The sequence below is a fragment of the Triplophysa dalaica genome, chromosome 3 (genome assembly GCF_015846415.1).
Source record: "Triplophysa dalaica isolate WHDGS20190420 chromosome 3, ASM1584641v1, whole genome shotgun sequence".
NCBI lineage: Eukaryota > Metazoa > Chordata > Actinopteri > Cypriniformes > Nemacheilidae > Triplophysa > Triplophysa dalaica.
The window spans coordinates 24,057,166-24,071,688 of record NC_079544.1 but is presented as its reverse complement, the minus strand read 5'-3'; the positions used below and the strand labels follow the sequence as shown (position 1 = coordinate 24,071,688).

The 14,523-nt window shown below is 37.8% G+C and overlaps 1 protein-coding gene across 4 annotated transcripts in view; it reads right to left on the bottom strand.

Moving 5' to 3' along the window:
- Positions 1-88: 88 nt before the first annotated feature.
- The window catches only part of adcyap1r1a (adenylate cyclase activating polypeptide 1a (pituitary) receptor type I), a 46,335-nt gene continuing 31,900 nt past the window's right edge, over positions 89-14,523 (bottom strand). The window contains exons 11-15 of one of the 4 annotated variants that reach the window (XM_056742878.1): positions 11,601-11,692; positions 7,554-7,637; positions 7,174-7,303; positions 5,901-5,942; positions 89-5,397 (exon numbers count right to left, since the gene is read on the bottom strand). In XM_056742878.1, the coding sequence (XP_056598856.1) occupies positions 5,173-5,397; positions 5,901-5,942; positions 7,174-7,303; positions 7,554-7,637; positions 11,601-11,692 (573 nt within the window). In that variant the 3' untranslated portion in view covers positions 89-5,172. The remainder of the gene's footprint in view (positions 5,398-5,900; positions 5,943-7,173; positions 7,304-7,553; positions 7,638-11,600; positions 11,693-14,523) is intronic. The other 3 variants (XM_056742879.1, XM_056742880.1, XM_056742881.1) reach the window with 3 other exon arrangements.

Genomic DNA, 14,523 nt, shown 5'->3' with positions numbered 1-14,523 from the left:
GGAGTTTTATGCGCACTGTACGCTTGCTTTGAGTTTATATATGAACTGTGCAGTAATATCAGATTAATTTATTATAACGGAAGTTTTTGCGGTCTCATTTTGTGAAGGAGAAGCAGATTCCACAAAACGCGTCACGCAAGTGGTCACAGTCACAAACCGCTAATATTTGCTTGCATATAGATTTTCAGGAATGTTCAGGAATGACTGAAAGCTCCATTTTCCGAAGCTCCCGCTTCAGATATCTCTCTCCATCTCAAACACAACAAATAATGCTGCAGTTGGTAGCGATAGCGAAACATTGTGCAAAAGAGTTTAGTTTAGGTGCACTGAGCAATCACGGACCTCATAAACAACAGCAGATGAGATGTAAAGTTCAATCTGCAGTGTAATCAGATTAATTAATTAAAACGGGAGTTTTTGCTAAATTAAACAGAAGTCAGTGATCGTCCAGGGATGGGGAATGTTCTTAGCCTGCGTTCCTTAAAGGATTCTATTCATGTCCAGTTTACATAAGCGCTTTTTTAATGCGTAAAACATAAATGAAATGAAACGCACACAATTATGTAAAAGGCAATAATCAACGACAATTAGTTTATTTAGATTATTCCTTCTTCTGCAATGAATGCTCGTTTTTATATTTATAACATCATAAATCATTTAAATCCTGCATGAATTGGAGTCATATTGCAGTGTTTGTTGAATTCCTACAAAATCAAACCTCAAGAGCGACAACAGCAATATGAAGGACTGAGAGCATGATAATAAGCTCATTTTAGAAATCAGGGTTATACTTCATGAAACTCTATTTTTTGCTTTTCCTAATACATGTACACACATTTGTTTTGTGTTGTTTAAAACTAAATATTAACTTGTATTTTTCCTGCGATGTAAAATATATTTTCCGTTGTTTTAAACTGCTTACTCCAAATTGTCAGAAGTTCACAGAAATAAACAAAAACGATAATTTTACTATAACACATTATTATCAGAAAAAATACTTTTAAAATGGCCTCTTAATTGTTCTGCGGCTATATATGTGTGGTTGGGGTATATGCCCACCCAGGATATCTGCTAGTTAGAACAGTATTACAGATTAGTATAGAGATTTGATTGAGGAAGATGCCTGATTTACACTACACATCATGTGCCTGTGGGTGGGTGAGATAGTCGAGTTGTCAGTTTTTTTACATTTGGGTTCCTCGCCACTGCAAGGCAGTGTTGGCTTGCTCACCGGGAGACTGCGTCTATCTATTTATTCCATTCCATTCCATTTTCTACCGCTTATATCTATTTATTCATTAGATATAATTTAGTAGAATTACCATGCACTGTGCTGTGTTTTACTTTTCTTTGTTTTTCCACATTGTGAAAAGCGCTATAAAAGTAAACTTGAGTTGAATTGTAGAATAATCAAAATCTTCTGATGCCACTTCATTCAGAAGTCTGTAAGATTTAAAGGTTTAAATCACGTAAAAATGTCAATTTGCGGTTAATGTAATCACCCACAGGCCAATAATATAAATATTATATTTAGTATCTTGGATGTCAGCAAATGCTCATTTCCCGTAAACTGCATGTAACATTTTAAATTAATATTTTTTTAATTTAATTTAATTAATTTGATTCCACATTTAAAAGCTTCATGTATCACAGCGTGAATTATAGGTATCAGTGTTCATCATGAAATTAATTCAGGTTTCATGGCATCATACTCCAGTTTTCTAGTGTATTTGCTGAACATTTGCATTTGAAGCAATGAAAAGGAACTGGAGTTTCGGTTTTCAAATTTTAGAATAAATTTTTTTTTTTGCTGTTGAATTTAAAGTAATTTCAAAATAAATTTAAAATAAATAGTTTTATATTACAGACCTAAGTGAATTTTACTGTGCCTTTCCCAACAAGACTCTCTCTCGCTCTCTCTCGCTCGAGACGACCCCTAATTGGGCACCAGCCCCATGGTTGAAAAACAATATTCTAACACACATAAATACAAAAATAAAACTTAACAAATTCAAGATTGTTTGTCAAGAATGGAATTCAAACATGTACAAAAATGTTGACAGGTCAAACAAAGATATCATCTCTACATCAAAGCAGAAAGTATAGCAGACAAGTTTAAAGAGCAGCATAGCTGGATTTACAGTACAGCTGTTACAGGCCAAGTGTTACATTCACATTAAATGTAATGGTCGTACCCTCCTGAGTGCTCATACTCAGAATGACAGCTGGTGTCAAGAACACAGAAAGCAGCATATGCGTCTTTTTTGTCTTTTTCATGCAGATATATCTAGAAAAAGCCACAGAGAGAGGTCCACCCCCCTGTCACTATATCCAAACATAAGGCTCTAAGATCACGTAATGCAAGCAACATTTGACACTGGTAATGTACGGCGTTAGGACTTGTTTACAGACAGGTTCACTATTACTAAAAGCATATTCAATATAATTTTTATTTACAGTGTGAATGAAGAAAACAATGATGCTTTAATAATAATAATAATAAAAAAAGTAATCAAACATGATCAAACAAATTAAAACAATGGAATATTACAAGATAAAGAGGGTAATTTCTGTGTCATTAGCACCACCAGATGACAGTGAAGCATGCCTTTGGCTGTGACAGTGAAGCACGCCATTGGTTGAGTCAGTGAAGCACGCCATTGGCTGAAACATTGAAACACGCCTTTTTTAAGGAGATAGTGCTGCAGGCCATTGGGTGAGAGAGTGAAGCACACCATTCGCAAAGACAGTGTTGAACCCCATTGGCTAAGACAGTAGATCACTCCATTGGCCAAGACAGTGAAGCCCAGCATTGGCCGAGACAGTGTTGCACTCCATTGGCTAAGACAGTGTTGCACATCATTGGCCAAGACAATATTGCATGCCATTGGCCAAGACAGTGAATCACTCCATTTGACAAGAAAGTGAATCACTCCATTTGCCAAGACAGTGAATCACTCCATTTGCCAAGACAATAAAGCATGGCATTGGCCGAGCCAGTTTCGCAACCCATGTTGGCTGATCAAACAAACAGATCAATGTTTCGATAGCCCCGTGAGGTAACCGCGTTTGTTATCTTTGGGCTCATCAACCCAAAGAATCCTTAAAATTGTCTTTGCACAGAGCTTTAAGAAACTACTTTAACACAAAACAACAACACGCATCACAAAAGGGGCCCCAAACTGAGTTGCAACTGTTTGCTGGAGTGGCCACACAGCAAAACTGAGCTCAACCAATGTTGCGAGTTGATTTCCAGTTTGGTAATGCTGGTGACTCAGAAATGACTTCATCTTCACAATCTGAAAGTCTCCACATAAAACAGACATTTCAAAAAGACCACCACTGTTACATTTCACTACCTATTTCACCTCTCCATATAAAATACTCACAACGATGAGCCGCAACAAAAGCATATACATATTGCATTTCAAGATTGGCAACTTCATACACAGAATGACATGGTTTACAGTACAGACTTGATGTTGACTGAAAGTGCTGATGTAAAGAGAGAATGCTGGTACATCCAATGATCACTGGCATATAGAACATCACAGCAGAGAAATGTTTACTGGACTGCCATGTAAGTTCACTTCACATCGATGCAAACTCATGATCAGACAAGTAAATTTGATGTAACAACTAATCATGATTGTCGGTCAGTTGTAATGCGGCAAATTTGGTTGGATTAGTAGATTGACATCAAAGATTGTACGTGTAAAGGGTCGGGGGTTAACTGTCCCACTGCTAGTTCACACAAAAAAATAAATTATAATTTATTTAAACCGGAATGACTGTGTGGGACACAAAATATGTTTTTGAGGAGTGTCATGAGTAAAGATAAATGCTTCTTTTATTTAATTTAATTGTGTAGAGCAGCGAGCATCTTTTGCGTTCTACATGAGAGAGTCATACATATTTGGTAAATGATGACTGAAGTGTGTTATTTTTGGGTGAACTGTTGCTTTGACACGCGCGTATTTCATTCTAAATCCTCTTTTCTCTCACAGTTAAACATATCAGCCCTAAAATGCATTTATAATGTACCTGATAAATAATTTAATTGTGCATCTCAAAGCTTTACAAACACTCACAAATTACGTTCTAGACTATTCATCTGTATAAATTAAATCATAGATTGTTTTTACTATTAGATTAAAAGAAAACAACTTGAACTGAATGATTTCACAACTAAAAATACTGTGCGGAACTGGATGTTTAGAATAGATCCATCAAAGCTATTTTCGTGACCAACAGGCACTTTCGAATAGATCAGAGGGGATTCTGGAATAGCTTCTTGGCTCCGTAAAGCAAGATTCCATTAATAAAGAATTCTTTTTTAGTAAGGAAAATGCCAAAATTGACAAATTATTTGATTTGTTTCCATTGGCTTCACATATTTCCCATAAGTCTCTGTAATGTTGACATACTCTGTACTTTCGGCTGATTGTAAAAAAATAATGTTTTACAACCTCTCCTAGGTGTAAGCACTTAATCTTTTTTTTTTTTTTATACAATGTACGTTTGATGAACACAGATAAAACTATTGGTTTGGCACTTTATGTTTGACATAACACTGAAATGTAACCCGACTGATATAAACCGTACGATTACACGTCATAAAGCAATGTGCTATCACCTGACAGACAGAAATGGATTTAAAAAAAGGGGAATATATGGACGTAGATTTCACAACAACAGTTCACATTAACCATGGCTCATAATGCGATATGAAAAGTTCACTTAAATGTTGGCTGCGACCTCATGTTTGACATTTATGACAGCTGCGGGAGGCTTTTCTGAAAGAAAGAACCATTAAACGTCGAACTAACATTCATTTAAGCTTAAATAGTTTTTGTGGGAAACATTAATTAGAAAGCCTTTGAATCTTTACGTAAGATTACGAGAATCTCAAACCCGAATTCTAACTTTTGCTCGCATGAGTTTAAAATGGTTTTGGCACTATAAATATATTCCTGGATGAATCTCAAATAAAACAAAAGAGTGCCGGGTGATAGATAACATGTCCAACCTCTTCCTTTCAGTGATATAGGTCATTAAATGCTATCCAGAGGTTTCATTTATCATTTATTTCGTCTCTAATTATAATTGGCTGGACCTACTGCAGGTGAAAAGGCGGGGCTTTGTGCACGGACAGGCAAAGGGAGTGGCCAATCAGGCAATCAGGTGGGCAGGTTCAGGTTGACCGTCTCGGCCAGCGGGCTGGACATGCGGATCTGCGAGCTGCTTTTGCTTAGAATGGACAGCTGCGTCCCTCCGTTGACCCCACTGCTTGCTAGCGAAGGGTGACGCTGCTGTTTCAGGTCCACAGCAAAGTACCTGTTCACCGTCCAGCTCCTCCATTTCCTCTTTATCTCCGACTGCACCTTTAGGGAGAAACTTGAAAAGGTCATTTTTTAATGTACTCAGCTGTAAGGGTTGCACGGGCAGTCTTTAAACCAGGTCTGATGCGAATCGTGATGTTTTTGACGTTTCGTTCTGGACAAACGATTAACGATTTCAGATTAAAATGAATTCACATCACACCTGGTTGAAATGTGGTGTTTAAGTCTATTTTATTCTTTAACGGTAGATAAAATCAATCAAGAAATCAGAGACACTTGCTTTAGCATTTTCCAGGTTTCTCAGAAAAGTGTAAAATTAGTAGAAATGAAAGCAGAGTCAGGGCATTTGAAGTGCAATTTAAACAGGAAATTATATGATGACTCAAATGTGCCTCGTAAACTTAAAAATGACACAGGGAGTAGGTAAAAACTTTTTAAATACATTTTGTACTCAAATTAAATTCAACACATTAATTTATATATTATGTAGCATTTTGTACAACAATACAACATTATTGACAGATCACCACAGACACAGAATAAGACAAAGTCTCCTACCTCTCCATTGAGAAAGCAGTACAGCACGGCCACAACAAACCCCTGCAGAGAATTCAAGTGATATCCATTAGTAAACATCCAGTGTTCTCATGTCTTACATGCAATTTTTTAGAGATAGTTTTTACAATGTACACCAGAAAATAAATGCATATACACTTCTAAAGCACCGTTTCAAATCCTAGCAAAACTGTAGCACCACTTTTTTGAAGTATATTTGTATTCATATTATATTTTATATATACTTTTTTTATATGTATTATGTTAAAATGAATGTACAAGTTGTTTACTTATAAGTGTACTATTTCAACAAGAAGTAAAATTAAATCGCTAGTTAGATTAGATTAGATTCAACTTTATTGTCATTACACATATACAAGTACAGTGTAACGAAATGTAGTTTAGGTCTAACCAGAAGTGCAATTAGCAAGTGCAGGATAATACCACTAGGTAGCATAATGAGGGTCCCTAGATGCAAAAAAAACGAAGCATTGAGAACTTTGTAAGTGTACAAACAGTTTATTAAGAAGATACTTTATAAAGACAGTACATTATGCGTATACAGACATCCGCCATATTGAAAAACAGTCTTGACAAGTCGATCCACAGAGTAATTTTACTTACTCTGTGCCCCATATACTAGCGCTATAAACTAATCTGTTTTTAGAGATAAAACTATTTACCTTCGATTTTCATGAAAACGCAGCCCAGAGAACGATCTACTCTGTAATGATGTGTTAATTACCCCTAGGTTCATTTTTCACCGGAGTTGTCCTTTAACAACTTCAAATGCGATTTTCTAAATATTTTGTTTTTTTTGCACCCTCAGCTTCCTGAGTTTTAAACGATTGTATCTCTGCCAGATATTGTCATATCCTAACAAACCACACATCAATTAAAGCGTAACTATTCAGCTTTCAGATTTTGTAAAAATCATAATTTCGAAAATTTGACCGATTAGACTGGTTTTGTTGTCCAAGGTCACAAATCGTGTTAAACACATTGCGTTACATCTAATACAAAAGATAATATTGGTTTCAGCCGTGTCATAGGACCCCTTTAAGTATACTTTAACTACAAAACTACATTCTTCATTTGTCCTGCAACTACTGTATACTACATGTTAATTTATAAAGATAATACAGATAGTTTACTTGTTCAATACTTGAAGCACATTATTGAAGTACTGTGCAACTACTAGTTGACAAGTTATTATTGATTGTTGACAAGTTTATTCTGCAATAAGTAAAGAAGGATCCAAATTGATGCTCAGTACCTGAAAAGAGCCCAGGCCCAGCTCAAAGACCAGTCTCTCCCGCTTACTGAAGTCCTCAGGTGAGAAGGCAAACACTGTGTAGTGGATTCCAAACAGAGGGATGAGAAGCAGCGTGGAACGTGCCAGACGCCTGTCAACACACAATACACAACAGCGCTTTAAACACGTCAACAAACTTCGCCTTGAATCGTATACCGCGTTTAAATTTTTTTTTTACAGTAAGTACATTAAAGCAACTACACACAACACCACACAAGATGACAGAACTGTCAGGGAATGTTTACAGCCCCTTTTCTCAGCGGGCATTTAGGGAAATGCACATTTGTCGAGCCACAAATGCACATTGTCACAGCCGAACACACACAGACGCACACACTTACAGTGTGATGGAAGAAAGTTCTGACATCCTGCACGAATGCTGGGCAGCCTGTATCGGCTCACTGAAGCATTTCTGTGCACAGCTGCTAAACACCACAAAGACAACAAACACTCTTTAGGACACGACACACACACTCGCACACAAACAAACACATAAATACACAGACTCCAAAAACACGCAACATATTCTGATGCTGGGAGTTTGACATTTAAACATTTAGGGGTATCGACATGATTCGTAGAATCTTTGAAGGGATAGTTCACCCCAAAATAAACATTTGGTCATCATTATAGACTCCTTTAGCATTGAACGTCACGGCATTAGCTGGAGGCAAAACAAGAAAACTGGGGGGCAGCCATTACAAACCATCACTGATTCGGCTACATAAGAAGTTTCAAAATCATCGTGTTGTGTTATTTAGTGCCACAATCGACAGAATACAGTCTCCAATTTGATATTTTAACACGTACCTGCTGCCATTGTCAAACTAAAACACTGACTACAGCTGTAGTTAAACACAAAAACGAGCTGACTGAACAGAAACAATCTTCAAAAATTGTCTCGTTTCACTTCACTTAAGAATAAAAATTACTGTCTTTTGTAGGTGTGGACTACAATTTGGGTCTAAAAATATCTCAAGTACGCCCAAATCAGAAACTGGGGAACAAGGTGATTTTCACGTAGCGTTAACTTTTGAATGCATATGGTATGCTGGCTAACTTTGTAAGTTATACAACTAGAAGTTAACTATCGCCAGAAGCTAAACATAACAGAAACTGTTTGTCATCTCTTTATCTTTAGTTGTCAAAAGTGCATTAGTATTAAGGGAGAGGGAACAGTGAGAAGGCTCATGTTATGTGTCCGGTTTGTGTTTAAGTAAATGCATTTGCTAACGTCTGCCACTATAGATCTAAACACTCAGTTTATCTTTACTATACATGCTTGGTCTGGTAGGTGTAGATCTTAGGCCACTTAACTGAAGGTAATCCTGTCAGTTGGTCTCCGGATCCATTGGGAAAGCGCGTACAGGTCAGCCAGGTTCCTTGCGTTAAAGTTAACTTTTTCAAAAACATTCACGGTCCTAGACAGTAAGTGACCCTACATTTACTACAATTGAATCAGATTTTTCTAGCAATTGTCACAAAGCAAGCAACCAAAACGTGCTACCTAGCATTAGTAATGCGGCCAGGGGGATCTTTCTGCCTCCACCTAAGTTCCGACCACACAAAACGCATCGCAATATTTACTAACAGAAAAGAAATGTCACAGGTCGGGGCGGGCCAAGCCAGACTGCACCCACCCCTGAAAAACCCATAAACCACCTCGAGGAACGTGTCAAGGACCAGAGAGACAAGGGAATAAAATAATACAGTTTATTTATTAAATTAAAAGATTGGTGAATTGGATAAGTCCTAATTAAAATCTTCTTCTTGCCGCCAGGTAAGTATGCAGATGCGGAGGCGAAGCGAGTCACTGGTGTTACTCCGGAGGGAGGTACTCGGTTGTGGGGGCAAGCGAGCCACTAGAACGAGACAGCAAGGTTTAACTGTCCAACAGTATATGTAAAATTCAACCGATATACCTCTCTCTTCTTCTGAACAGGGTAAAGGCTTCCAACAGGGACGTGTGGAGACCACCAGTAGGGAAGGACGCTTTGGACGGGACGCTCCACTTCAGCTGAGCACTGGAACAGTACAGCAAGGTCTCAACAGTTCAACAGTATGTGAAGCTTTTCAACTGATATACCTTTTCTTCTGAACAGGGTAAAGGCTTCCAATAGGGACGTGTGGCGACCACCAGGCGGGAAGGACACTTTGGACGGAACGCTCCACTTCAGCTGAGCACTGGAACAGTACAGCAAGGTCTCAACGGTTCAATAATATATGAAGCACTCAGCATTAACGGGGCCAGGTCTTCTCAAAGCAGGAAGTTGGGCGTTTGCTTTATCAAAACCCTTCTTTAGAGACAGCGGGTAGAAGACTGTAGGAGGAGAGTGCACGGCAGACTTCTATTACTTCTCCACACACCAATTTCACTTCACAGCACAAACCGTGTGAATCGTCACTTCAGGCACTGCAATTCCACTCGCACACCGTGAATTCGGGCCAGCACTCACCCACCGGTCTTTTCTCCCACCAGATCGGATCTCGTCCTCGATCAGGGCTTGACTTCACTCCGGGAAAGTAGAAGAACGGTGCAGCGATCATCACATTCGGCAAGGAGAGGACAGAAGTTGGAGACAGATCATCAATTCACTCGGTGTAATAGTTCACTCGTGCCACACATTTTCCAAACTCTCCACACCACTTCAGTGTTAGTGTATATAAACAATGGATCCAATACTCATCACTTGCGTCTTTCTCACTGCTGACGATATTCCTCAAGTCTTCGCTGACAAATCCTTCACTCCTTCCTTTCTCTTCCACAGCTTCAATCTTCACCACTCCACAGCCCAGCCTCAATAAAAAGAACAGCCCGCTGACAAACACAGCATCACACGGGAGGAGATCCACCCCACAGTCTGTTTTCTCTCTGTTTTTAAAGCCCCATCTGAATGTGTGTCCCTCTCACAGCGATCTCTGTAATTGCCCCACACCTGCTGTCACTCAGGCAATCAGCCCCGCTGCCATGGCAACAGATTCACAGTGCATAGAATGGATGTTCACTGGAAAATCCTGAATAACTGCATTCACCAGGATCTTAGTCCCGTTCTGGTTTTTGTCACCCTGTGACAGAAGTCTATTTATCCTCATGTCGTTCAAACCATGTTTGTAAATTTGGAACACAAAAGTAGATATTTCATGAAATGTTCCAGTGGTTTTGTGCACATACAGGATCTTATGTTGTTATTATTGTCCTTTAAAATATCTTATATGTTCTACAGAGGAGAGAAAGTCATACAGGTTAATAATCGCATTAGGGTGAATAAATGTTTTTTTTTAGGTGAACTATCCCTTTAAATGCTCTCTCATTTCTAACTCGCTTTGAATGAAAGTGTCTGCTAAATAAATACATGTAAACAATAACCTTTAGATATACAGCACCAATGACTTTTGTTTGTAATCGCTTTGTTTTAAATCATTATTATTAGTCACAATCTATGTTTGTCACTGAGTTTAACAAATATCTCACCCATAAAATGTATTCAAAAGTGCTTGCCAACTTAGACATCACAGTATGTAATCATTTTAAAAAAATGTGTTTTCCCATTTCCTGACAATTTGGACATCCAAGGTTTCAGAATGAAAGCGATCTGTATAATTGGATGTGTTGTTTTTGTCTAAAAACAAGCAAAAACAAATATATGTCAGTCTTCATCTTCATGTAGCCAAATCCAAATCTCCCATCTGCTGTAACACAACTCTGATTTCAGAACAGACGTAGAGAGCGTTCAGACATTTCACACAGAACATTGTACCTTCTATAAAGATATCTTGCAACACTCACCAAATCCTATCAGATTATGTATGTAATGTAATGTACATTTTCACAAATTTTGACTCAAACTATTGCATAAAATATTGTTGTTTTGTGTTAATATTGTTAAACCATGGTAATCATAAATAAACCATGTTTTTGCTATAGTTACCACAGTTTAACCATATTATTTGTAGTTAATCTCAAGTTATTCAAATAGTCATCAATACACTATAAAAAATGACCTTTTTCATAATACAACTTTTTACCAAAGCGATTTACAGTACATTGCATTATGCTATACATTTGTTTCTAAGTATGTGCAATCCCTGGGATCGACCCCATGACTTTAGCAATGCTAGCGTCATTCTCTAACCACCGAGCTACAGGAAACCATGATCATAAGATTAGAGATGCATAATGAATGTTACTGAGGAATACTGTCGCCGTCACTTAGTTATGGATAACCCATTCTGTATGTAATGGGCAAAAAACAAACATAACATATAAAACAATACATTAACATTACATAAGCGAGCCATCCGTTGCTTTCATGGGACATAAATATCAGATGCAACACATTCTGCTCATGGTAAACTGTTGCCATGAAAACTGAGACATACAAACTCACAGGTAAATGCTGGACTCATTGCCGCCAATGTCTGGAGACTGCAGCTTCTGCACCAGAATGATGATTATTCCAATGAAGAGCACAAAGTTAATCTGAAACAGGAATAGAAAAGAAAATGTGGCAATGAACACCTCCATTCAGATACATTCATATCATGCACACATTTCATCCATATCCACATACCAAATACACACAGGTGCACAAACTGTGTCATAGAGAATTTGTGGCAATGTTTTTGGTAGAATACATTTAATAGGTAGCTACATGATTTTAAAATCATAAATTCATAAAAATATCTTTCATACTGTGGATTGAATAAGTATATGAGGTGCTTGAAAAACATTGTAGTATTGTAGTATATTGTAGTATTTACTACTGTGCAGTAGACTAGTTTATATGGATGTTACAATATCAAAATCTCAGTGTACGATAATACCTGGGTGGAAAGTCCATGGTACAACATTTATTGCAATAAATAAAACGGGCAACATGCATCCGTTTTTCATTATCCTCTAATCATAATTGTCGCATAGAGGTGTGAATTATAGTATGAGATGGGTCACATGACCTTAAAATAAAATAATTGCACCAGATTGACCTTAACAAAGTTAACATCTATTGTTTTTCGAACATTCTCTACGTTAGGCCTATCGTTCCACACAGATCTACCACCTCATCTGACCACAATTTTGCTATTGCGACATTACGATATTGATACTATTGTTACGTCCCTACTTGTTCGTAGTGAAGCTTAATTATACTTCATCAGTTTACTATAGAATATAGTATTTTCATAAATTTACTATAGTACTATACTATATACTATCCCTTTCCAAATAAACCATGAGTTTTTATGCAGTTAAAAAAAAGATTACTCTAGTAAAACCATGGTTACCAAAAAACAACCATGGCTTGAAAATCATTGTTTTCAAAATACATATAAACCTTTAGTAATCCATATACCAGAAAAACATGGTTACTTTCTGTAATAAGATTCATTAAAAGGTAGGAAGGAGTCGGGAACCGAAAGACATTTCAGACATTTAATAAAGTAATATGCGAGCAATGTTAGCGCACACAGCTCGGTTCCGGTTGAAAATCCCCTGCAGCTGGGAAACTTTGTGACGGTGAGACGGCATAGTCGCAGGACAAAACATCACTCAACCGTTCCGATTAAAGTCTCGAACAGGTTTGCCCCGCTCAGTGACGCACCGACTGAGAAACCTGCTGAAAGTGCCCTAGTGATCGGTGATTCTATTGTCCGGAACGTTAACATAGAGACACCAGCCACCATAGTCAAATGTTTACCGGGAGCCAGAGCGCCTGACATCAAGTCAAACTTAAATGTGCTGGCTAAGGCTAATCGTAAATACAGTAAGATTGTTATTCATGTCGGCACAAATGATGTTAGACTCCGTCAATCGGAGATCACTAAAGATAATATTAAAGAGGTGTGTGAGCTCGCAAAAACGATGTCAGACACTGTAATATTCTCTGGCCCCCTTACTGCTTACCGTGGTGATGAGATTTATAGCAGATTATCATCACTAAATGGCTGGTTGTCTGAGTGGTGCCTGCAGAATAATATAGATTTTATAAATAACTGGAAGAGTTTTGAGGGCAGACCTGACCTGTTGAAACGAGATGGTCTCCATCCCTCCTGGGATGGGGTTTCCCTCCTCTCTAGAAATTTGGCACACAGTCTTAATAATGCTAAAGTCTGACTACCTAGGGCCCAGGTCAGGAAGGAGACAGAATGGCTTAACCAACTGTCTGCTTGCCGTCTCGCGTTACAGAATACACAAAATATACAACATGTAATAATCCCTTCTTACAAACAACATAAAATAGAGACTGTGTCTGTCCCCCGGATTAGCAAACATAAGATATTGCGTAAACCTCTTGAAAGTAATTTAATAAACGTTAAACAAATCAAACATGAACAAAATACAGATAATCAGCTGTTACGACTCGGATTGCTTAATATTAGATCTCTCTCAAATAAAGCACTTTTTGTTAACGATTTGATAACCGATCATAAAATAGACATGCTTTGTTTGACAGAAACATGGCTAAAGCCAGATGATTTTATTACTCTAAATGAATCCGTTCCCCATGATTATTACTATAAACACGAGCCTCGTCTAAAAGGTAGAGGGGGAGGTGTCGCTGCACTTTACAAGAATTCTTTTATTACCTCTCAGAAGTCTAATTTTAAGTACAGTTCTTTCGAAGTCATGGTACTTCACGTATCGACACCTAATACTAAGGACAAAACATTTTTAAAATTTATTCTAGCTATTGTATATAGGCCTCCAGGGCACCACACAGATTTTATTAAAGATTTTGGTGGGTTCTTATCAGAACTAGTACTGGCCGCAGATAGAGTCCTTGTCGTCGGTGACTTTAATATCCATGTAGACAATGATACAGATGCCTTGGGACTGGCTTTCAAAGACACTCTTAACTCCATGGGCGTTAGTCAACATGTGTCAGGACCCACTCACCTTCGTAATCATACTTTAGATTTAATACTTTCTTATGGTATAAATGTGGACGATGTTAAAATCGTTCAGCAGAGTGAAGATATTTCGGATCATTATCTGATATTATGTTTGCTTCAATGGCCTACGGCTGCAAATCAAACTCCTTGTTACAAATATGGTAGAACGATTACTTCAACTACCAAAGATGCGTTTCTCGATAATCTGCCTGAATTGTCTAAAATATCCAGCATGAGTAATAACGTTGACGATTTTGACACTACTATTGAAAATTTTAACTCTACTTTCTCGGAAATATTAGACACAGTTGCTCCTCTGCGTTTAAAGAAAATTAAAAATAGCAGCCCAACACCGTGGTATAATGAACACACTCAGACTCTAAAAAAAGCATCCCGTAAAATGGAGCGCAACTTTAAGAA